Source organism: Salmo salar, chromosome 11, assembly GCF_965601325.2.
Source record: "Salmo salar chromosome 11, fSalSal1, whole genome shotgun sequence".
NCBI classification, from domain to species: domain Eukaryota; kingdom Metazoa; phylum Chordata; class Actinopteri; order Salmoniformes; family Salmonidae; genus Salmo; species Salmo salar.
Window position 1 is genome coordinate 112,072,548 of NC_138301.1, and position 16,896 is coordinate 112,089,443.

The 16,896-nt window shown below is 41.3% G+C and overlaps 2 protein-coding genes across 2 annotated transcripts; one reads left to right on the top strand and one right to left on the bottom strand.

The window, feature by feature from the left end:
* The first annotated feature begins 1,076 nt into the window (after nucleotides 1-1,076).
* On the top strand, nucleotides 1,077-5,179 carry LOC106563731 (SLC35A4 upstream open reading frame protein). Its single transcript, XM_014129558.3, has 4 exons — nucleotides 1,077-1,189; nucleotides 1,843-1,920; nucleotides 4,180-4,278; nucleotides 4,501-5,179. Exons 2-4 carry the CDS (start codon nucleotides 1,906-1,908, stop codon nucleotides 4,696-4,698), a joined length of 312 nt encoding a protein of 103 aa, XP_013985033.3. The 5' UTR covers nucleotides 1,077-1,189; nucleotides 1,843-1,905; the 3' UTR covers nucleotides 4,699-5,179.
* A 928-nt stretch (nucleotides 5,180-6,107) lies between these two features.
* Nucleotides 6,108-9,335, bottom strand: cd74b (CD74 molecule, major histocompatibility complex, class II invariant chain b). The gene is made up of 7 exons (XM_014129556.3): nucleotides 9,029-9,335; nucleotides 8,264-8,433; nucleotides 8,001-8,071; nucleotides 7,866-7,893; nucleotides 7,532-7,735; nucleotides 6,559-6,600; nucleotides 6,108-6,416 (listed from the first exon to the last, which is right to left on the bottom strand). Exons 1-7 carry the CDS (start codon nucleotides 9,103-9,105, stop codon nucleotides 6,409-6,411), a joined length of 600 nt encoding a protein of 199 aa, XP_013985031.3. The 5' UTR covers nucleotides 9,106-9,335; the 3' UTR covers nucleotides 6,108-6,408.
* Between the last annotated feature and the right edge of the window lie 7,561 nt (nucleotides 9,336-16,896).

The following is a 16,896-nucleotide window of genomic DNA, read 5'->3' on the forward strand; positions in this document are numbered from 1 at the left end:
TTCACAGGCTTGCCTAGTTAAAAAAACAATCTAACGTTAGATAAATTAACACAATACCGGTTAACAAAGGCATCAGCTTGTGGTGACATGCAGGAGCTTATGAGACTTGTAGTTTTGCATGTCTACTTATCATTTTCGAATCAGACAAATATATTGATAAAAGTCACCTTGTCCAAGAGAGATTTGCATGATTATCAAAACGTAATTGCACAAACTAATTACACGAAACACAGACCTTATTTTAAGTGTTTCTAAAATCCCCTATGGGAAAAATGAATGGAGGAAAAAATATTGGAACCATTTCCCTGTTTGACTGCTAGGTTTTATGGGGGGCTCTATTTCGTGATGTGAGATAATTAACTTGTTCTCTGTAATATCGTATAGCTTTGGAATCGTGTCATTACGTATATCTTTGGAATTGTGCCATTACACATTTCAAGGGAAAAAGGCAGGTTTCTGGACTCATGTGCTGCGTTCAAAACAACTGGGAACTCGGGAAATCTCATACTTCCGATTTCAATCCATTCAAGACAACTGGGAACTTATTTTAAAAACAACTACGACTGAGAAATCTTTTTGAATGTTCATCCAACTCGGAATTCCAAGTCGGAAACTCTTATCATTCTAGAGCTCTGACTTTCCAACCTGAAGATCATCAGCGTCATGATTTGACCTTGTTTTTTTTTTTGAGTTTCCATTTGTCTTGAAAGCACCAATACCCTGACTTTTGGCGCTTTCAAGACAACTGGGAACTCTGAAAAATACGAAGTTGGGTCGAAAAGTCTGAGCTCTAGAAAGAGGCCTGAGTTCCCGGGTTGGAATTCTGAGTTGGATGACTGTTCAAAATATATTTCCAAGTTGGAGCTCGGTTTTTTCCCAGTTCCTAGTTGTCTTGAATGCACTGAAGTCAGAAGTCGGAGATTTCTGAGTTCCCAGTTGTTTTGAACGCGGCATTTGAGAACGGATTGAGTGACGATTAGCTTCGCAAAGGCGTGACGCAGCATGACAACGTGAACGCGACTGGTCAACGGTCTGATGGGTGGGGCGTTACACGTTCGTCAATTCATTGCCTATAGGATTACTATCTCCTCCTTTCTTTAATATCTCTGGTTTGCGACATACTTCATTGTTTGAGAAGAAACTTACGTCCGTGAACGTGGCTTAGCGTTAGGCCAGAGCAAGGAGTTGGGTAGGCAAATACAAATTTGCCCTAGTTTCAAAAAAGTCTGTTTCGAATCAGTTGATTTTCACTAATAATAAAACAAGCTGACTTTACGCCTGGTGTAACCGATGTGAAATGGCTAGTTAGTTAGCGGTGGTGCGCGCTAATAGCGTTTCAATCGGTGACGTCACTCGCTCTGAGACTTGAAGTAGGGTTTCCCCTTGCGTTGCAAGGGCCGCGGCTTTTGTGGCGCGATGGGGTGTCAGTTGTTGATGCGTGCAAGGGTCCCTGGTTCGAGCCCAGGTTGGGGTGAAGAGAGGGACGGAACCTACACTGTTACACTGGCATGTCATGAAGCTAGCAAGATATAAAATATTGACACATTGTAAAGATAATGAAACACCGATGTAGCAAGTAAACAGAGTAAAAACAGTCGGCACTGATTTGAGTTACCGTCTTCCAGAATACGGCATTCTGAGAGGATGTTTTAGTGCCTCTATGGCAATTCAGAAAGCTTATTGAATACCTTGATGAATGTGTTTGTTTTTATGCCCTTGTTTTCTTTCTGCTTGCATTTTGTAACTTCTGTAATTCATGGCTCATTTGTAAAATATACCTTGGACTCTATGACTGATAAAAATAAAGGTTAAATTAAAATAAATAACAATGTCTTCGAGCAGGAAAGAAAATCGAACCCAGTCATAAGTCAGTGGTATAGACTGACGGAGCATTGATTTGAAGACATGGCGAACGACAAGGTTAGTGCCATAAATTGGGAAGTTAAAATCTGAGCTTTTATTCGCAGTTGTAGCACTTGTTTATTAACGTTATTTACCTTCAGGTCTGTTCAATGTAGATAAAGCTAGCAAAACCACGGTCACGTTATGTTTTTGCGGAAGAGCTGTCACGCTAGCCTACTAGCTAGCTAATGTTAGCTAACTAAACATTACATTCGTATCAGCAACCTGATTTACTGGTCCATTAGGCGTCTGCTGCCGTTACGATGCTGGGTATGATGTCTGTAAGAACTAAGAATAGAAACACGATACTCATAAGACACATTTATGGCCTTTAGAATTCCCATGAGCTGTCAAAGTTGTGCCGTGTACACTAGTCTAGAGTAATCAATAGTCGATCAAGAAAGTAAAACAGTAACGTAAACCACATTAACAAGCATTAGTATCGCCGAATAATGGATTTCGTTTACAATATAGGTAATGTGACAGTAACAATTAGAAGATTTGGATGGAGTATTTTTGGGCGGTTCTGCTGCACTAGGTGAGACAAACTAGAATAGTCCCAGTAAGCAAAATGACGTTGAAACGACGCTGGGTTTATAAGCGCCGATGTCGACTCTGCCGCTCGACCATGCTTTTGGGGGCACAGTCGATAGCGCGCTGGACTTCGGGCTAGAAGGTCGAGGGTTCGAGACCTGCTCCCTGCCTGTTTCATTACAATAGGTATTTTCCAGACGTCGAAGTTAGGTTGAATGGAAGTTGAAATAGGTATTTTACAGATGTTGAAAATACATATTTTTCCAGACGTGAATTCAGGTTCAATTTCAGTTTGAATGAAAGTTGAAAATACCTAATTCATAGACGTCTATGTTTGGACCAAATTCAGACCAGACCAAATCTGAACCAAACATGGACGTCCATCGCAAGAGGCTACTGAGGGGAGGGACGGCTCCTAATAATGGCTGTAATGGTGCAAATGGAATGGCATCAAACACCAGGAAACCATGTATTTGAAATAACTCCCGATTCTGCTCTAGCCATTACCACGAGCCCGTCCTCCCAAATGAAGGTGCTACCAACCTTCTGTGAAGTCTATGTTTGGGCCAAATTAAGATTGGTCCAGACCGAACAAAATTTTTACCAAACATAAACGTCAAGGCCCGTCTGGAATGCACCAAAGAAAGACGCTGGCGTTGGTCCGTGCTTACTGGGGTGTAGTCTACAATGGAATTTTATGAATGCCCACCTATGTGGTAGGCTTACGGTTTGTAAAACAGGCAGTTGCATTGGCTTTATTAGTCCTGATTTCTGTTACTAATCAATTTCGCTATTTCAATTCGGCATATCAGCAACCCAGTTAATTTTATCAGGAGTTAAGCAGAGCCTATTTGCAAAAATAATCAATGTGTTTACACAGCGGAAATTCAGATTCTCAAGTTCAGTTTATCAAAAATATACGGATGCGAACTTTAAACCACTGATCATGACAATTTAGCCCACGGGGTGAATCTCCTGGAGAGCAGTTGTGAGTATCCTGATTGTCCATTTTACTTTGACCTGGCCCATTTTTAGGATATGTTGTTTAACATGGCAGTGCATTTGTTTATTTGATTGGACGCCATTTAGGTTAGGCTATTTGATCGGAGAAACCTGCATGATGTGAAAAGTCTGTCGCATTACATTGTCATACATTTTATCTCCATCATGTATGCTACAGAAAAGACCGCATTATTTCTACCATAGGCTGTATATGCGACATGATTTATGTAAAAAAAAATTGACGGAACGTTGGACAGCCGCAGCGATGCGCATCTCCAACCGTGGCCTGGAAATAGACAAGCAAAATATTTTGCGCCTTTGACAAAGTGGGCACGTTTTATCACAGGGTAGTGTCAGCGCCCACCTAAAAAGCCCATATGCCACTGGTTGACAGAAATTGTTGTAATTGTTTCTCGGCAGAAATATGAGAGGTTTTATGTTGTTGCAGGTGAGTGTTGGTCAGTTTAGCACAGAAAATGCCGCCCTGGTTAATCGCATAATCCTGCCTAATGGGCGAGCGGGCTGGCCCTACTTTCTTGTTTTGAGGCTCACATTTTGGTCCTAATAATTACTGCATTCTGTTTTATTCTCTTAATATTGTCATTGTAGATTTTTTTTCTTTCAGTTATCAGTAGCCACCCAGGGTATGACCAACCACGCCTATTTATAGAAGATGCAATATATTAACTGAAATCCTGTTTGATATGTATCGTAATTGACCTTTGACATGTATTACAACAGGACCCCTTGAGACCACTGAAGGACCTGGCAGAGCTCAAGGACCAGCTAGAGGACATTCAGCGGCGTGTGGAGAAGGAAGTACAGGCTGGGATCCCACAGGTCAGATGTCTGACACACACACAGGCCTCTGGCTGCTTTGACGCAAACATGACCTCATACAACCCCTCACTTTTCTGTAGGTGTTATAGAGCAGGTCTGTATATGTGCAGATAAGAGTACATGTTTTCCATACATCTTGTCAAACTGTCAGATGGGCTTAGAAGAAAATCATACCTGTTTGTTGTGTGTTTCAAACATGAGGGTGACTTTTTGTTGTTCCAGGGTGGCAGTGTGCTGGCCTCTCCTTTCCTTAAGGGCTTCTTGGCAGGATATATTGTGTCTAGGCTGCGATCCGCTGCGGTTTTGGGCGTGATCCTTGGGACTTGCACAGGTATCTTTGCAGCTCAAAATTTTGGCGTGCCCAACATTGAGCAAACCCTGAAAGACTTTTTCAACACTCTAAAAGGACCCGGCAAATAGCAGCCCTGGTTCTGGGGGAGAAGATGGATCACTGAACCAATAAACCTGCCCCCTAAAAAAGATCCATTGAACTACTCCACTCCACAGCCTTCAGTTTTAGATTGCACAATGGTACTGAATTCAGAAAAATTATGTTTGTGTGGAGAAATTTAGAAAAAAACATTATGGTTGCTTGAATTATGCATCACGTCTTTACAATCATCTCTTGCAATGTGTGCAATACTCCTCAGGGGCTTATATATATTTTAATATTAACTGGAAAGATAATGTTCTTATTTTATGCAATGGGGATTTTACTGATGGAAGTGGGTGCTTTATAGGGGGAGATTTTCTTTGCCTCAGGACAGCTTTCTATTTGGTCTTGCTTGTAGATTAACCATCCAACCTTGTTATACCCAAATGATATTTACAACATACTGTAGTACCCATATGTTAAACATGACCATGAGAATATTATGTTAATATCTTAATATCTACAAATCTGTCCCTAGCAAGTTCTCTGCCTATGTTTTGACTTGTAGGTCAATGTAAACCCATATTGACCTGCTCCTAGTAGACCAGTCTTTTTTTGTCTGGTTGATAGTTCTGTACACTGAGTACATCACAATGCAGTCTATATAATGGTGCACAGTGACCTCTACAGGGGAACTATCGACCTACAGTTTGCATCCATATTGGTCAGGTGGTCCTGGCAGGAGTTCCTGTGATTTAGCAAAGTAAATCCATATACCAACTGATATAACCCTGGACATCTGGCTCAAGCATTGCAATTCTATTAATGTTCAGTACTGCCTTCTCAGCCAGAACAAACTACATGGGAGAAGTTTCTGATTTACCACAATACTTGTTTACTAGGCCCAATCTTGAGCCATGCACTATTAGGTTAATGATATTGTCCTCAGTGGGTTGTAGTCTCCTAGCTCAGGTGGGGGTTTCAAACCTAGCTTCTAGGACCCCCAGCCATTCCATGTATTTTAAATATTCCACAGCTAGCACGCCTGGTTCAACTAATCATCAAGCCATTGAATAGGTGAATCAGAATCAGGTGTGCTATTTCAGAGTAACAACTAAACTTTAAAAATGCCAGAGGAGAGATTTGAAAACCACTGCCATTGTTACCAGACTGACAGATGTTGGCGAGCCTAATAGAATGAGATGCTCACAGTTATTAATGTTCTCAGCACTAACATGCAATCTATATGGGTTTAATCTCACAGTGAAATGAGAAATCACCAATAGCAGATCATTTATAATTGGTTTTCCATACATGAGGTATGCTATGTCAGTGATGTTTGTTCTTGTTGTGACAAAATGTAGCTGTGCATTTTCTTTTGCTTTGGTTTGTACACTTGAAATGGTATGAAACTTCAATTATATGGCAGCCCTTTAAATAAAGTGTTTCATTTCAGTGGCATTTATTTTGACTTTATTTTATTAGCTAGAATGACAGTTACACCTTGGTTGGCCTAATCTGTTTTATGGTTAGCAGTGAGCAGCAGTTAGTACACCTGGCCTTATTATATCAAAATCCTAGATTAATTAAATAGACCCATAAAGAAAATACAACAAAAGAGAACTTGTTAGTTTCCAAATCCACGTGCTGGATTATCTAGAATGTCCACAGAATCAGGGCATTCTGAAAGGAAGTGCTTAAATGTAGATATGATGTCTAGTGGGACAGTTTTACTGGTCCTCACAGCTCACGGGTTTTTACTCATCTGTAAATAAAGAAATGTACATTACCAACAGAATAGCCAGATAGTTCCTTACAGCATACAAATGTAGTCAGACGATACTTGAAGGTCAACGACTAATTGCTTCCTATTTTATTGGAAAATTACATGCCACAAGGGTACTTACCACTCAGCATCACATCAGGTATGGCCATCACATGATTGAGTGCTGCAAAAGGTAGTAAAAATGGATGTGAATTAGGGCTGTCAAACTATTATAAGAGTTAATCGCTGGATTTGCTGTGATTAATCGCAAATTCATAATTTGCTTACATTTTTTTTAATACAAAAAGCATTACAAGAATATTGACATCTTGATTTTGTTCTAAATAATGGTAAACAAAATCTAACCTCAATGTAACTTGTTTTGACATCGCACTGTTTTTAGCTGAATAGATTATGTATTTTGGATGTTTTCAGTGTATTTTCAATGCTTTCAGACTGCGAATTATTGCATAAAATAAATAGTGCCCTAAAATTACAAAAAGTTAATTTGAGTTAACGGATTAACTCTGACAGCCCTAGTATGAATACTTCATAATCTAAGAGCATTAATCACAATGGATTAATTCACACAAAAAAATCGTTAATATCTATCTTCTCTGAAGAAAGGGAAACAGACTAGTCAGGTCCAAGGAAAATTCCTGATTCATAAGGGAACTTCAGGTTGGAATTGTTTGGTTTCATTTAAGTATTTCTGACTGGCTGACTTGATCAGCATCATCAGTTGTTCGTGGAAGATTTTCTTGAACACAAAGGGGAACTAAAATATCTTGTCTCTGATGCAACTAAACCTGAAAATAATGCACTTGTTCAAGAAATCAAATGGTTAGTTGGAACTTCTAGGGTCAGTTTTTTTAGACACAGATTAAGATAACACCTGGACTTAAAAAAACTATTCCTATGGATGATTCTCGATTGAGCATGCTTTTTAAGGATAAGGCTTAATCTTTGTCCGGGAAACTAGTCCTTAAAGTAGAAAAGAGTGAAGTGGGTCTAGTGTTTATGGGACCCAACATCTGAGTATAATTTTTTTTTTAAACGAATATCCATCTATATTCAACTTCAAAATGAATAATCAACTTCAAACAGGATCTTACCGGATGTGGTGCCGCACCTAGCAGGCCCACTGGTTACGGTGCCAGAGAGCTGCTTCCCACTGGCATCCACACACCAGCAAAGGGGTGTGGTGTCCAAGCACTGCTGGAGCAGGTAGTTGCCCTGCTCATCACACTGGGGTCGGAAGGATGGAATACTCGCTGGCTTCAACCCTGTTGACTCCAGCTGACACTGGGTGGCAGAACCTGGTGTGGATGAAAGATACCTACATGTTATGTGATGAGAGAGGAAGTGAGATAAAGAGGGGGCGGGGGAGCTTTGAAAGGGGGGTTTACTGGCATGACAGTTGAAATGTCAATGAATAACATTTCATACCTTCCTTTGGCCCTTGGGTAGATGTCCCCTGAAAAAGGAAGCCGAAAGACAGAACTGAGAATAAAGACATATTCAAGAGACTGCTAAGCATGCTAATCATGGTTTAACATGTCATTTCTATAGCTGAAGACTGACCTCATCAGCAGACTCATCGATCAGCAATGGCATGGTGTTCATGGGCACATGCAGCTTCATGGGGACAGCAGCTGTAGACAGAAAGAGAGAAACTTTCTTATAAATTTACTAAGTTTAGCCTACATAAGATACAGTATCATTTTGAGTGGTAGTTCACTCATTTCCCGTTCAAAAGGCTCCAAATAAAGGGTGTAGCTCTGATAGCCATTAGCTAACACTAGAACTCTACAGGACCAGGTCCTGAGGGGAGCATATCGTCTCACCAGCGTGCCCTTGACTCAGCTCCTTCTTCAGGGAGTGGCTCTCTTCCTGCAGGTCTTTAATGTCGTTCTTCTGGCCCAGGACAAAGTAGGCCGTCAGAGCCTGACCAGCAATGAGCAGGCAGGCCAACAGGGTGAAACCAGCTATCTTGAAAGCCCTCTTGTTGGACCCACTGTGAGGAGACAGAATATAGAAATTGAGAACATGATGGATACTTTATTGCTTTGTTATAAGTCTGATGGATGGGACTTTTCGTATAATTCCGCTATTACAGTAATCAATATACATGTGTATGTGGCAACAACAACAAATATTTGAATCAATTACTAGACCATACTAAATCATGCCTTCTTTATGACGTCAATTATTTTCACAACAAAATTATGACGTCAGGGGTTGCTGGGCAGACACCCTTTTTAAGTTTTAAGGAATTTATCTAGATTCTAAATCACATTAAAACAAAGATAAAATCTATCAGCGTATATATACACAATTTATGTAATCACAGATTAAAACTAATACTGCTCAACAATTTGTATATCTAGATAGGCGTTTGGCCAGCTTTGTACTGATGATCATGCTTTTTAGTTTGGCAAAAAAAAAAGTACATTTTTGTCAGTTTGATCATTGCTTCCTTTCCCCTGGGAATATATATATATATATATATATTTTTTTTACATAAAACGACTTATTTGAAATTACCCTGTAAATGTTAGAAAATGATAATAAAGACATTGACAAGAGAAAAGGTATGTAATATTCCTTACTCTGCTGTAGTTCCTACATGAATTGCGGTTTGCTCGCTGGAAGCTCCGATGAGGGGCTGTCTCTGTGACTCAGACATCCTGTAGCAGTCTCTCTGTTACAACCTTTTAAAGGGGGTTTCAATCTGAAATGGCTCACCCAAAACAAACACAATTTATAACCTGTCCGAGGAGAAGCGAAATTGAGATTGGTCAAATTCAAGGAAAGTCCCTGACACATAAAATAAACTCAGGTTGGACAGTTTGGTTTCATTAAATGATTTCTGATTGGCTGACTTGATCAGCGTCAGCAGTTGTTGATGGCATATTTTATTTAACACACAAAGGAACTACAATATCTTAAGCGTCTGCAGCAGTTCAACCAGAGAGGAAGAGGCGAAGCGAAGCATAACTGGGCCCAAATTCTGTCTTCTCTAGCAGGTGGCATTTTTTTTATTTATTCGCTCACCAAGCGAGTCGTTTTTGCTGGAGGTCAATAGGAGTTTCGAATTTGATTAACAAAAAAAGTAATTGCTTATTAGCTACGTATGTCTTATTTGATCAAATATGCATTTTCGTAATGTTCAGGTTGTCACGAGTGTACTGATATAAGCAGGACACGTGACATCCCAGCCACGTTGAGAAAAACACTTTATATCGGAGTTGTGCCTGTCCACACGCGTATTTTCCCTCTCATTAACTATAATTCATTGTTAGAGCTGCCACTTAAGTATCTGTTCAATATAATGGATAACCTGTTACTAAACTGTAAACAATATACTTGTTAAAGAGATCAAATGGTTAGTTGGAACTTCTAGGACAGGATTCCCAGAGAGATTAATGCTGGCCTAAAAAACTATTTAAATTAAGATTCTCCATTGGACATGATTTTTAAGGATTAGGCTTAATCTGTGTCCGGGAAACCAGCCCCTAGAGAAAAGAGAAGTAGGTTTTGTGTTTATGGGACCCAACATTTGAGTATAATACAATCCCTCAATGTGTACTGTTTAGGTATGGATTTACTATTCTTGTCTGGTTTAGAGGTATATTTGTTGTGCACATATTGCTGTATTTAATGTGTCTATTGTTTTTACTATGTACTGCAAAATGAATTGCACCTCAGGGATAATAAAATCTTCTCTAATAAGGGGAATTTGTCAGAGAAAATCTGATGGGCATTTACCTGGCTGACAATGGTATTCCCCTAGTAGTGTCACGTTTAGAAATCTCCCAAAGATAATTTACTTTAAAACATGCAAAACATGAACCACACTTAATTATTTGGAACCAATGATTTGTACATTTGTCACGGGTGTCCTAGGGTTTAGACCGAAACGCAGCGGGAAAATGTATACTCATCTTTTATTAACGGACAAAGAAGGAAAACCAAAACAAACACGACGACAAAGAACAGGCCGGTAAGGCACAAAGCTATACACAGCAACAATCTCCCACAAAATCCCATGACAAAACACATACCTATTTATAGGACCTTCAATCAGAGGCAACGATAGACAGCTGCCTTCAACTGAAGACCCCAACACCAATTAACTAAACATAGAAATACAAACAACTATACTGAACATAGAACTAAACTAACATAGAACAATAACCAAAACCCTGGACTAATAAATCAAATACCCCTCTACCTAAATACATAGCCCGAACCACATAAAACAAACACCCCCTGCCACGTCCTGACCAAACTACAATAACAAATAACCCCTTTTACTGGTCAGGACGTGACAACATTGGACGAAAGGTCAAAAAGGTGGCCAATGAAGGGTAATAGCCCAAATGAGTTTACACTACAAAGCAGTTACAAAGGTCGCGTTCCCCTGCTCAGATGATGCATGCATCAACTAATGATTGCGTGCCACATCGACTGACAGATTGCTATAAGATGTTGTTAGCCAGTATGTAAAATACCAAATCCAGGCGTTGTAAGATCTGGCATGCATCAGCAACGCCTGGGCAGAGGAACGTGAAAAAGATCTGTGATTGGTCAAAAGACACATTTGTTGAAAAAAGTCAGAATTGGGCTGCCTGTGTAAACTCAGGGGTGGCAGGTAGCCTAGCGCAGAGTTTGCCAAACTCTGTCCTGGGGCCCCCACTGGGTGCACGTTTTGTTTTTCACGACAACAGTAGTAGGCCTAATTACCAACAATGATGAGACCGCCTAAAGGGAGGAGGTGGGGGCCCTGACAGAGTGGTGCCAGGAAAATAACCTCTCCCTCAAAGTCAACAAAACAAAGGAGCTGATTGCGGACCTCAGGACACAGCAGAGTGAGCACGCACCCATCCACATCGACGGGACCGCAGTGGAGAAGGTGCAAAGCTTCAAGTTCTTTGGCGTACACATCACTGACAATTTGAAATGGTCCACCCACACAGACAGTGTGGTAAAGAAGGTGCAACAGTGCCTCTTCAACCTCAGGAGGCTGAAGAAATTTGGCTTGTCCCCTAAGACCCTCACAAACTTTTACAGATGCACAATTGAGTGCATCCTGTCAGACTGTATCACCGCCGGGTACGTCAACTGCACCACCCACAACCTCAGGGATCTCCAGAGGGTGGTCCGGTCTGCCCAACGCATCACCGGGGGCACACTGCCTGCCCTCCAGGACACCTAAGGCACCCGATGTCACAGGAAGGCCAAAAAGATCATCAAGGACATCAACCACCCGGGCCATGGCCTGTTCACTATCTAGTCACCAGCTACCATCTAGAAGGCAAGGGCAGTACAGGCACATCAAAGCTGGGACCGAGAGACTGAAAATCAGCTTCTAGCTCAAGGCTATCAGACTGCCATCACTAGCCATCACTAGCCGGCTACCACCCGGTTACTCAACCCTGCACCTTAGAGGCTGCTGCGTTATATACACAGACATGAAATCACTGGTCACTTTAATAATGTTTCTGTTTTACTCATTTCATATGTATATACTGTATTTTAGTCAATGCCATGCCGACATGGCTCGTCCTAATATTTATACATTTCTTAATTCCATCCTTTTACTTTTAGATGTGGTGTATTGTTGTGAATTGTTAGATACTACTGAGCTAGTAACACAAGCATTTCGCTACACCTCCAGTAACATCTGCTAAATATGTGTATGGGGGGGTGGCGCACCCCAGGACAGTGTTTAAGAGCATTGGGGGTTAAGGGGTTGGGTTAAATGCGGAAGACATTTTGGTTGAATGCATTCAGTTGTACAAAAATGACTAGGTATAGACATCCAGGTTCTCCCAGACTGATTACGTGCATGTAGTACAAGCACAAATGTTTGTTACTACAAAATGTTGACTACTTTATCAGCCTATAATATTCCATTTTGTTCTCATTCAAATAATTATCTATAAAATCATTTGTTAGTTTAATTTAAAAGGGTTGGATTGTAGTATTGAAGGCCATTTTGAGTGGTCCAACAAAAATCGACTTCCGGCAGTGTGGATGAACAGGAATAAAGCAAAGCATTGGCAAAACAACGCAGTAGCTCAGCGAGATGGAAAATAATGGACCAGTCCAGACGTTTTTTTATTTCACCATCAAATCATTTCTGGGTAAAAATGAAGTACCTTACTGTCCCCCCCCCCCCCAACAATTGACTTGCTAGGACTGTCTGGGAGTGGTTCGAATGGAGAGGGGAAAACTGAAAACTAGCCTTTAGTGGCAGAGAGGTTTGGAACTCATTGCTCTATTAACAAATGTATCGCCTAGTGATGTCCCCAGTCAGGCCAAAACCCCATCACACCAAAACAGGCTGAAATGTAAAAAAAGAAAAGCTCATACACTAAAAGAGTATTACCATAATTTCCACAATATTATTCCAACCTATGTGGAAATAAAAATACACTATCGGTCAAAAGTTTTAGAACACCTACTCATTCAAGTTTTTCTTTATTTTTGTACTATTTTATACATTGTAGAATAATAGTGAAGACATCAAAACTATGCAATAACACATATGTAATCATGTAGTACCCAAAAACGTGTTAAACAAATCAAAATATTTTATTGTGTGCTTTCTTAAAACTTAATTTGTGGAATTTCTTTCCTTCTTAATGCGTTTGAGTCAATCAGTTGTGTTGTGACAAGGTAGGGGGGACATGAAGATCAGTCAATATAGAACATTTCAAGAACTTTGAATGTTTCTTTAAGTGCAGTCACAAAAACCATCAAGCGCTATGATGAAACCGGCTCTCACGAGGACCGCCACAGGAATGGAAGTCCCTGAGTTACCTCTGCTGCAGAGGATATGTTAATTATAGTTACCAGCCTCAGAAATTGCAGCCCATCCTCCTGGGTGGCGCAGTGGTCTAAGGCACTGCATCGCAGTGCTAGCTGTGCCACCAGAGATTCTGGGTTCGAGCCCAGGCTCTGTCGCAGCCGGCCATGACCAGGAGGCCCATGGGGCGGCGCACAATTGGCCCAGCGTCATCCGGGTTGGGGAGGGTTTGGCCGGCAGGGATATCCTTGTCTCATCGCGCACTAGCGACTCCTGTGTCGGGCCGGGCGCAGTGCACGCTGACCAGGTCGCCAGGTGTACGGTGTTTCCTCCGACACATTGGTGCGGCTGGCTTCTGGGTTGGATGTGCATTGTGTCAACAAGCAGTGCGGCTTGGTTGGGTTGTGTTTCGGAGGACGCATGGCTCTCGACCTTTGCCTCTCCCGAGTCCGTACGGGAGTTGCAGTGATGAGACAAGACTGTAACTACTACCAATTGGATACCACGAAATTGGGGATAAAAAAGGAGGTAAAATAATAATAAAAATAAAAAAGAAATTGCAGCCTAAATTCAACAGAGTTCAAGTAACAGACACATCTCAACATCAACTGTTCAGAGGAGACTATGTCAATCAGGCCTTCATGGTTGAATTGCTGCAAAGAAACCACTACAAAAGGACACCAATAAGAAGAGACTTGCTTGGGCCAAGAAACATGAGCAATGGACCGGTGGAAATGTGTCCTTTGGTCTGGAGTCCAAATTTGAGATTTTGGTTCGAACCGCTGTGTGAGACGCAGTGTGGGTGAACGTATGATCTCCACATTTGTACTTCCCACCGTAAAGCATGTAGGAGGAGGTGTGATTGAGTGGGGGTGCTTTGCTGGTGACACTGTCAGGGATTTATTTAGAATTCAAGGCACACTTAACCAGCATGGCTGCCACAGCATTCTGCAGCGATATGCCATCCCATCTGGTTTGGGCTTAGAGGGACTATCATTTGTTTTTCTATTGGACAATGACCCAACACACCTACATCTGTGTAAGGGCTATTTGAACAAGAAGGAGAGTGATGGAGTGCTGCATCAGATGACCTGGCCTTCACAATCCCCCGACCTCAACCAAATTGACATGGTTTGGGATGAGTCAACCACAGAGTGAAGGAAAAGCAGCCAACAAGTGCTCAGCATATGCGGGATCTCTTTCAAGACTGTTGGGAAAGCATTCCAGGTGAAGCTGGTTGAGAGAAGGCCAAGAGTGTGCAAAACTGACATCAAGGCAAAGGGTGGCTGTTTAAAGAATCTCAAATATAAATGTACTACATTACTACATGATTCCATATGTGTTGTTTCATAGTATTGATGTCTTCACTATTATTCTACAATGTAGAAAATTGTAAAAAATAAAGAAAAACCTTTGAATGAGTAGGTGTTCTAAAACTTTTGAACAGTTGTTAAAATACTTTGTGAATTTCACCAGGTTCATATATTAATATACAGTCGTGGCCAAAAGTTTTGAGAATGACACAAACATTAATTTTCACAAAGTCTGCTGCCTCAGTTTGTATGATGGCAATTTGCATATACTCCAGAATGTTATGAAGAGTGATCAGATGAATTGCAATTAATTGCAAAGTCCATCTTCGCCATGCAAATTAACTGAATCCCCCAAAAACATTTCCACTGCATTTCAGCCCTGCCACAAAAGGACCAGCTGACATCATGTCAGTGATTCTCTTGTTAACACAGGTGTGTGTTGACGAGGACAAGGCTGGAGATCACTCTGTCATGCTGATTGAGTTTGAATAACAGACTAGAAGCTTCAAAAGGAGGGTGGTGCATGGGATCATTGTTCTTCCTCTGTCAACTATGGTTACCTGCAAGGAAACACATGCCGTCATCATTGCTTTGCACAAAAAGGGCTTCACAGGCAAGGATATTGCTGACAGTAAGATTGCACCCAAATCAACCATTTATCGGATCATCAGGAACTTCAAGGAGAGCGGTTGAATTGTTGTGAGGAAGGCTTCAGTGCGCCCAAGAAAGTCCAGCAAATGCCAGGACCGTCTCCTAAAGTTGATTCAGCTGCAGGATCGGGGCACCACCAGTTCAGGAATGGCAGCAGGCAGGTGTGAGTTCATCTGCACGCACAGTGAGGCGAAGACTTTTGGAGGATGGCCTGGTGTCAAGAAGGGCAGCAAAGAAGCCACTTCTCTCCAGGAAAAACATCAGGGACAGACTGATATTCTGCAAAAGGTACAGGGATTGGACTGCTGAGGACTGGGGTAAAGTCATTTTCTCTGATGAATCCCCTTTCCGATTGTTTGGGGCATCCGGAAAAAAGCTTGTCCCGAGAAGACAAGGTGAGCCTACCATCAGTCCTGTGTCATGCCAACAGTAAAGCATCCTGAGACCATTCATGTGTGGGGTTGCTTCTCAGCCAAGGGAGTGGGCTCACTCACACTTTTGCCTAAGAACACAGCACTGAATAAACAATAGTACCAACACATCCTCCGAGAGCAACTTCTCCCAACCATCCAGGAACAGTTTGGTGACGAACAATGCCTTTTCCAGCATGATGGAGCACCTTGCCATAAGGCAAAAGTAATAACTAAGTGGCTCGGGAACAAAACATTGAAAATTTGGGTCCATGGCCAGGAAACTCCCCAGACTTTAATCCCATTGAGAACTTGTGGTCAATCCTCAAGAGGCGGGTGGACAAAAAAAATTAAATAAATTCTGACAAACTCCAAGCATTGATTATGTAAGAATGGGCTGCCATCAGTCAGGATGTGGCCCAGAAGTTAATTGACAGCATGCCAGGGCGGATTGCAGAGGTCTTGAAAAAGAAGGGTCAACGCTGCAAATATTGACTCTTTGCATCAACTTCATGTAATTGTCAATAAAAGCCTTTGACACTAATGAAATGCTTGTAATTATACTTCAGTATTCCATAGTAACATCTGACAAAAATATCTAAAGACACTGAAGCAGCAAACTTTGTGGAAATTAATATTTGTGTCATTCTCAAAACTTTTGGCCACGACTGTAGCATGTTGATTTGTTATTATGCATGCCTGCATCCTGGGAATAGGGGAGTGTGTACTTGCGTTTTGCCCTTCGTGCTCGTGCTCAAATAATTTTGATGCACTAAGAGAGGTAGGCATTCTTTTTCTGTTATCTTCAGAAAAGTAAGATTAATTTAAGCACAAAGTCATACAGTTTTTTTGTTCATGAATAATGTTGTATATTTAGACTTTGTGATTTAGACTTTAATTGTACTTTTTAGGATGATATTAACATGCTGAATTCAACATGTGGTTACTAGCGAGCTAAGGTATTGTATGTGCAAACGATGGCTAGCTCCTCGACTGATCCCAGTCTTTTGTATTGTGCGTCTATGTTGTAGAAAGAGGCGACAATTGGCAGAAAATTTCTGTGCTCTACAAATGTTTTGTCTTTTATTTTGGATGCAGAGAGAGAATTCTGATTCATTGAAACAACCTGATCTCCAAAGTCCACGTCTATAGTCTCAATCAATCACACACAACGTAGAGCTACAGCTGTGCAGTTACACTGGTGCCGTGACCTGGATTCATCGTTGATCGACGTTAGCTCAATCACCGCGGCGCTGCTGCTCTAGAGACTCTTTACATCATTGAGGTAC

Excerpts from the sequence above, each read along its gene's own strand:
- LOC106563731 (XM_014129558.3), top strand. Across the intron at positions 4,279-4,500 it reads TACAGGCTGGGATCCCACAG|GGTGGCAGTGTGCTGGCCTC; the intron begins GTCAGATGTCTG and ends TTGTTGTTCCAG.
- cd74b (XM_014129556.3), bottom strand. The coding sequence starts at position 9,105 with ATGTCTGAGTCACAGAGACAGCCCCTCATCGGAGCTTCCAGCGAGCAA. Across the intron at positions 8,072-8,263 it reads GCTGAGTCAAGGGCACGCTG|CTGCTGTCCCCATGAAGCTG; the intron begins GTGAGACGATAT and ends TTCTGTCTACAG. Across the intron at positions 6,601-7,531 it reads TAGGTGCGGCACCACATCCG|CACTCAATCATGTGATGGCC; the intron begins GTAAGATCCTGT and ends TACCTTTTGCAG.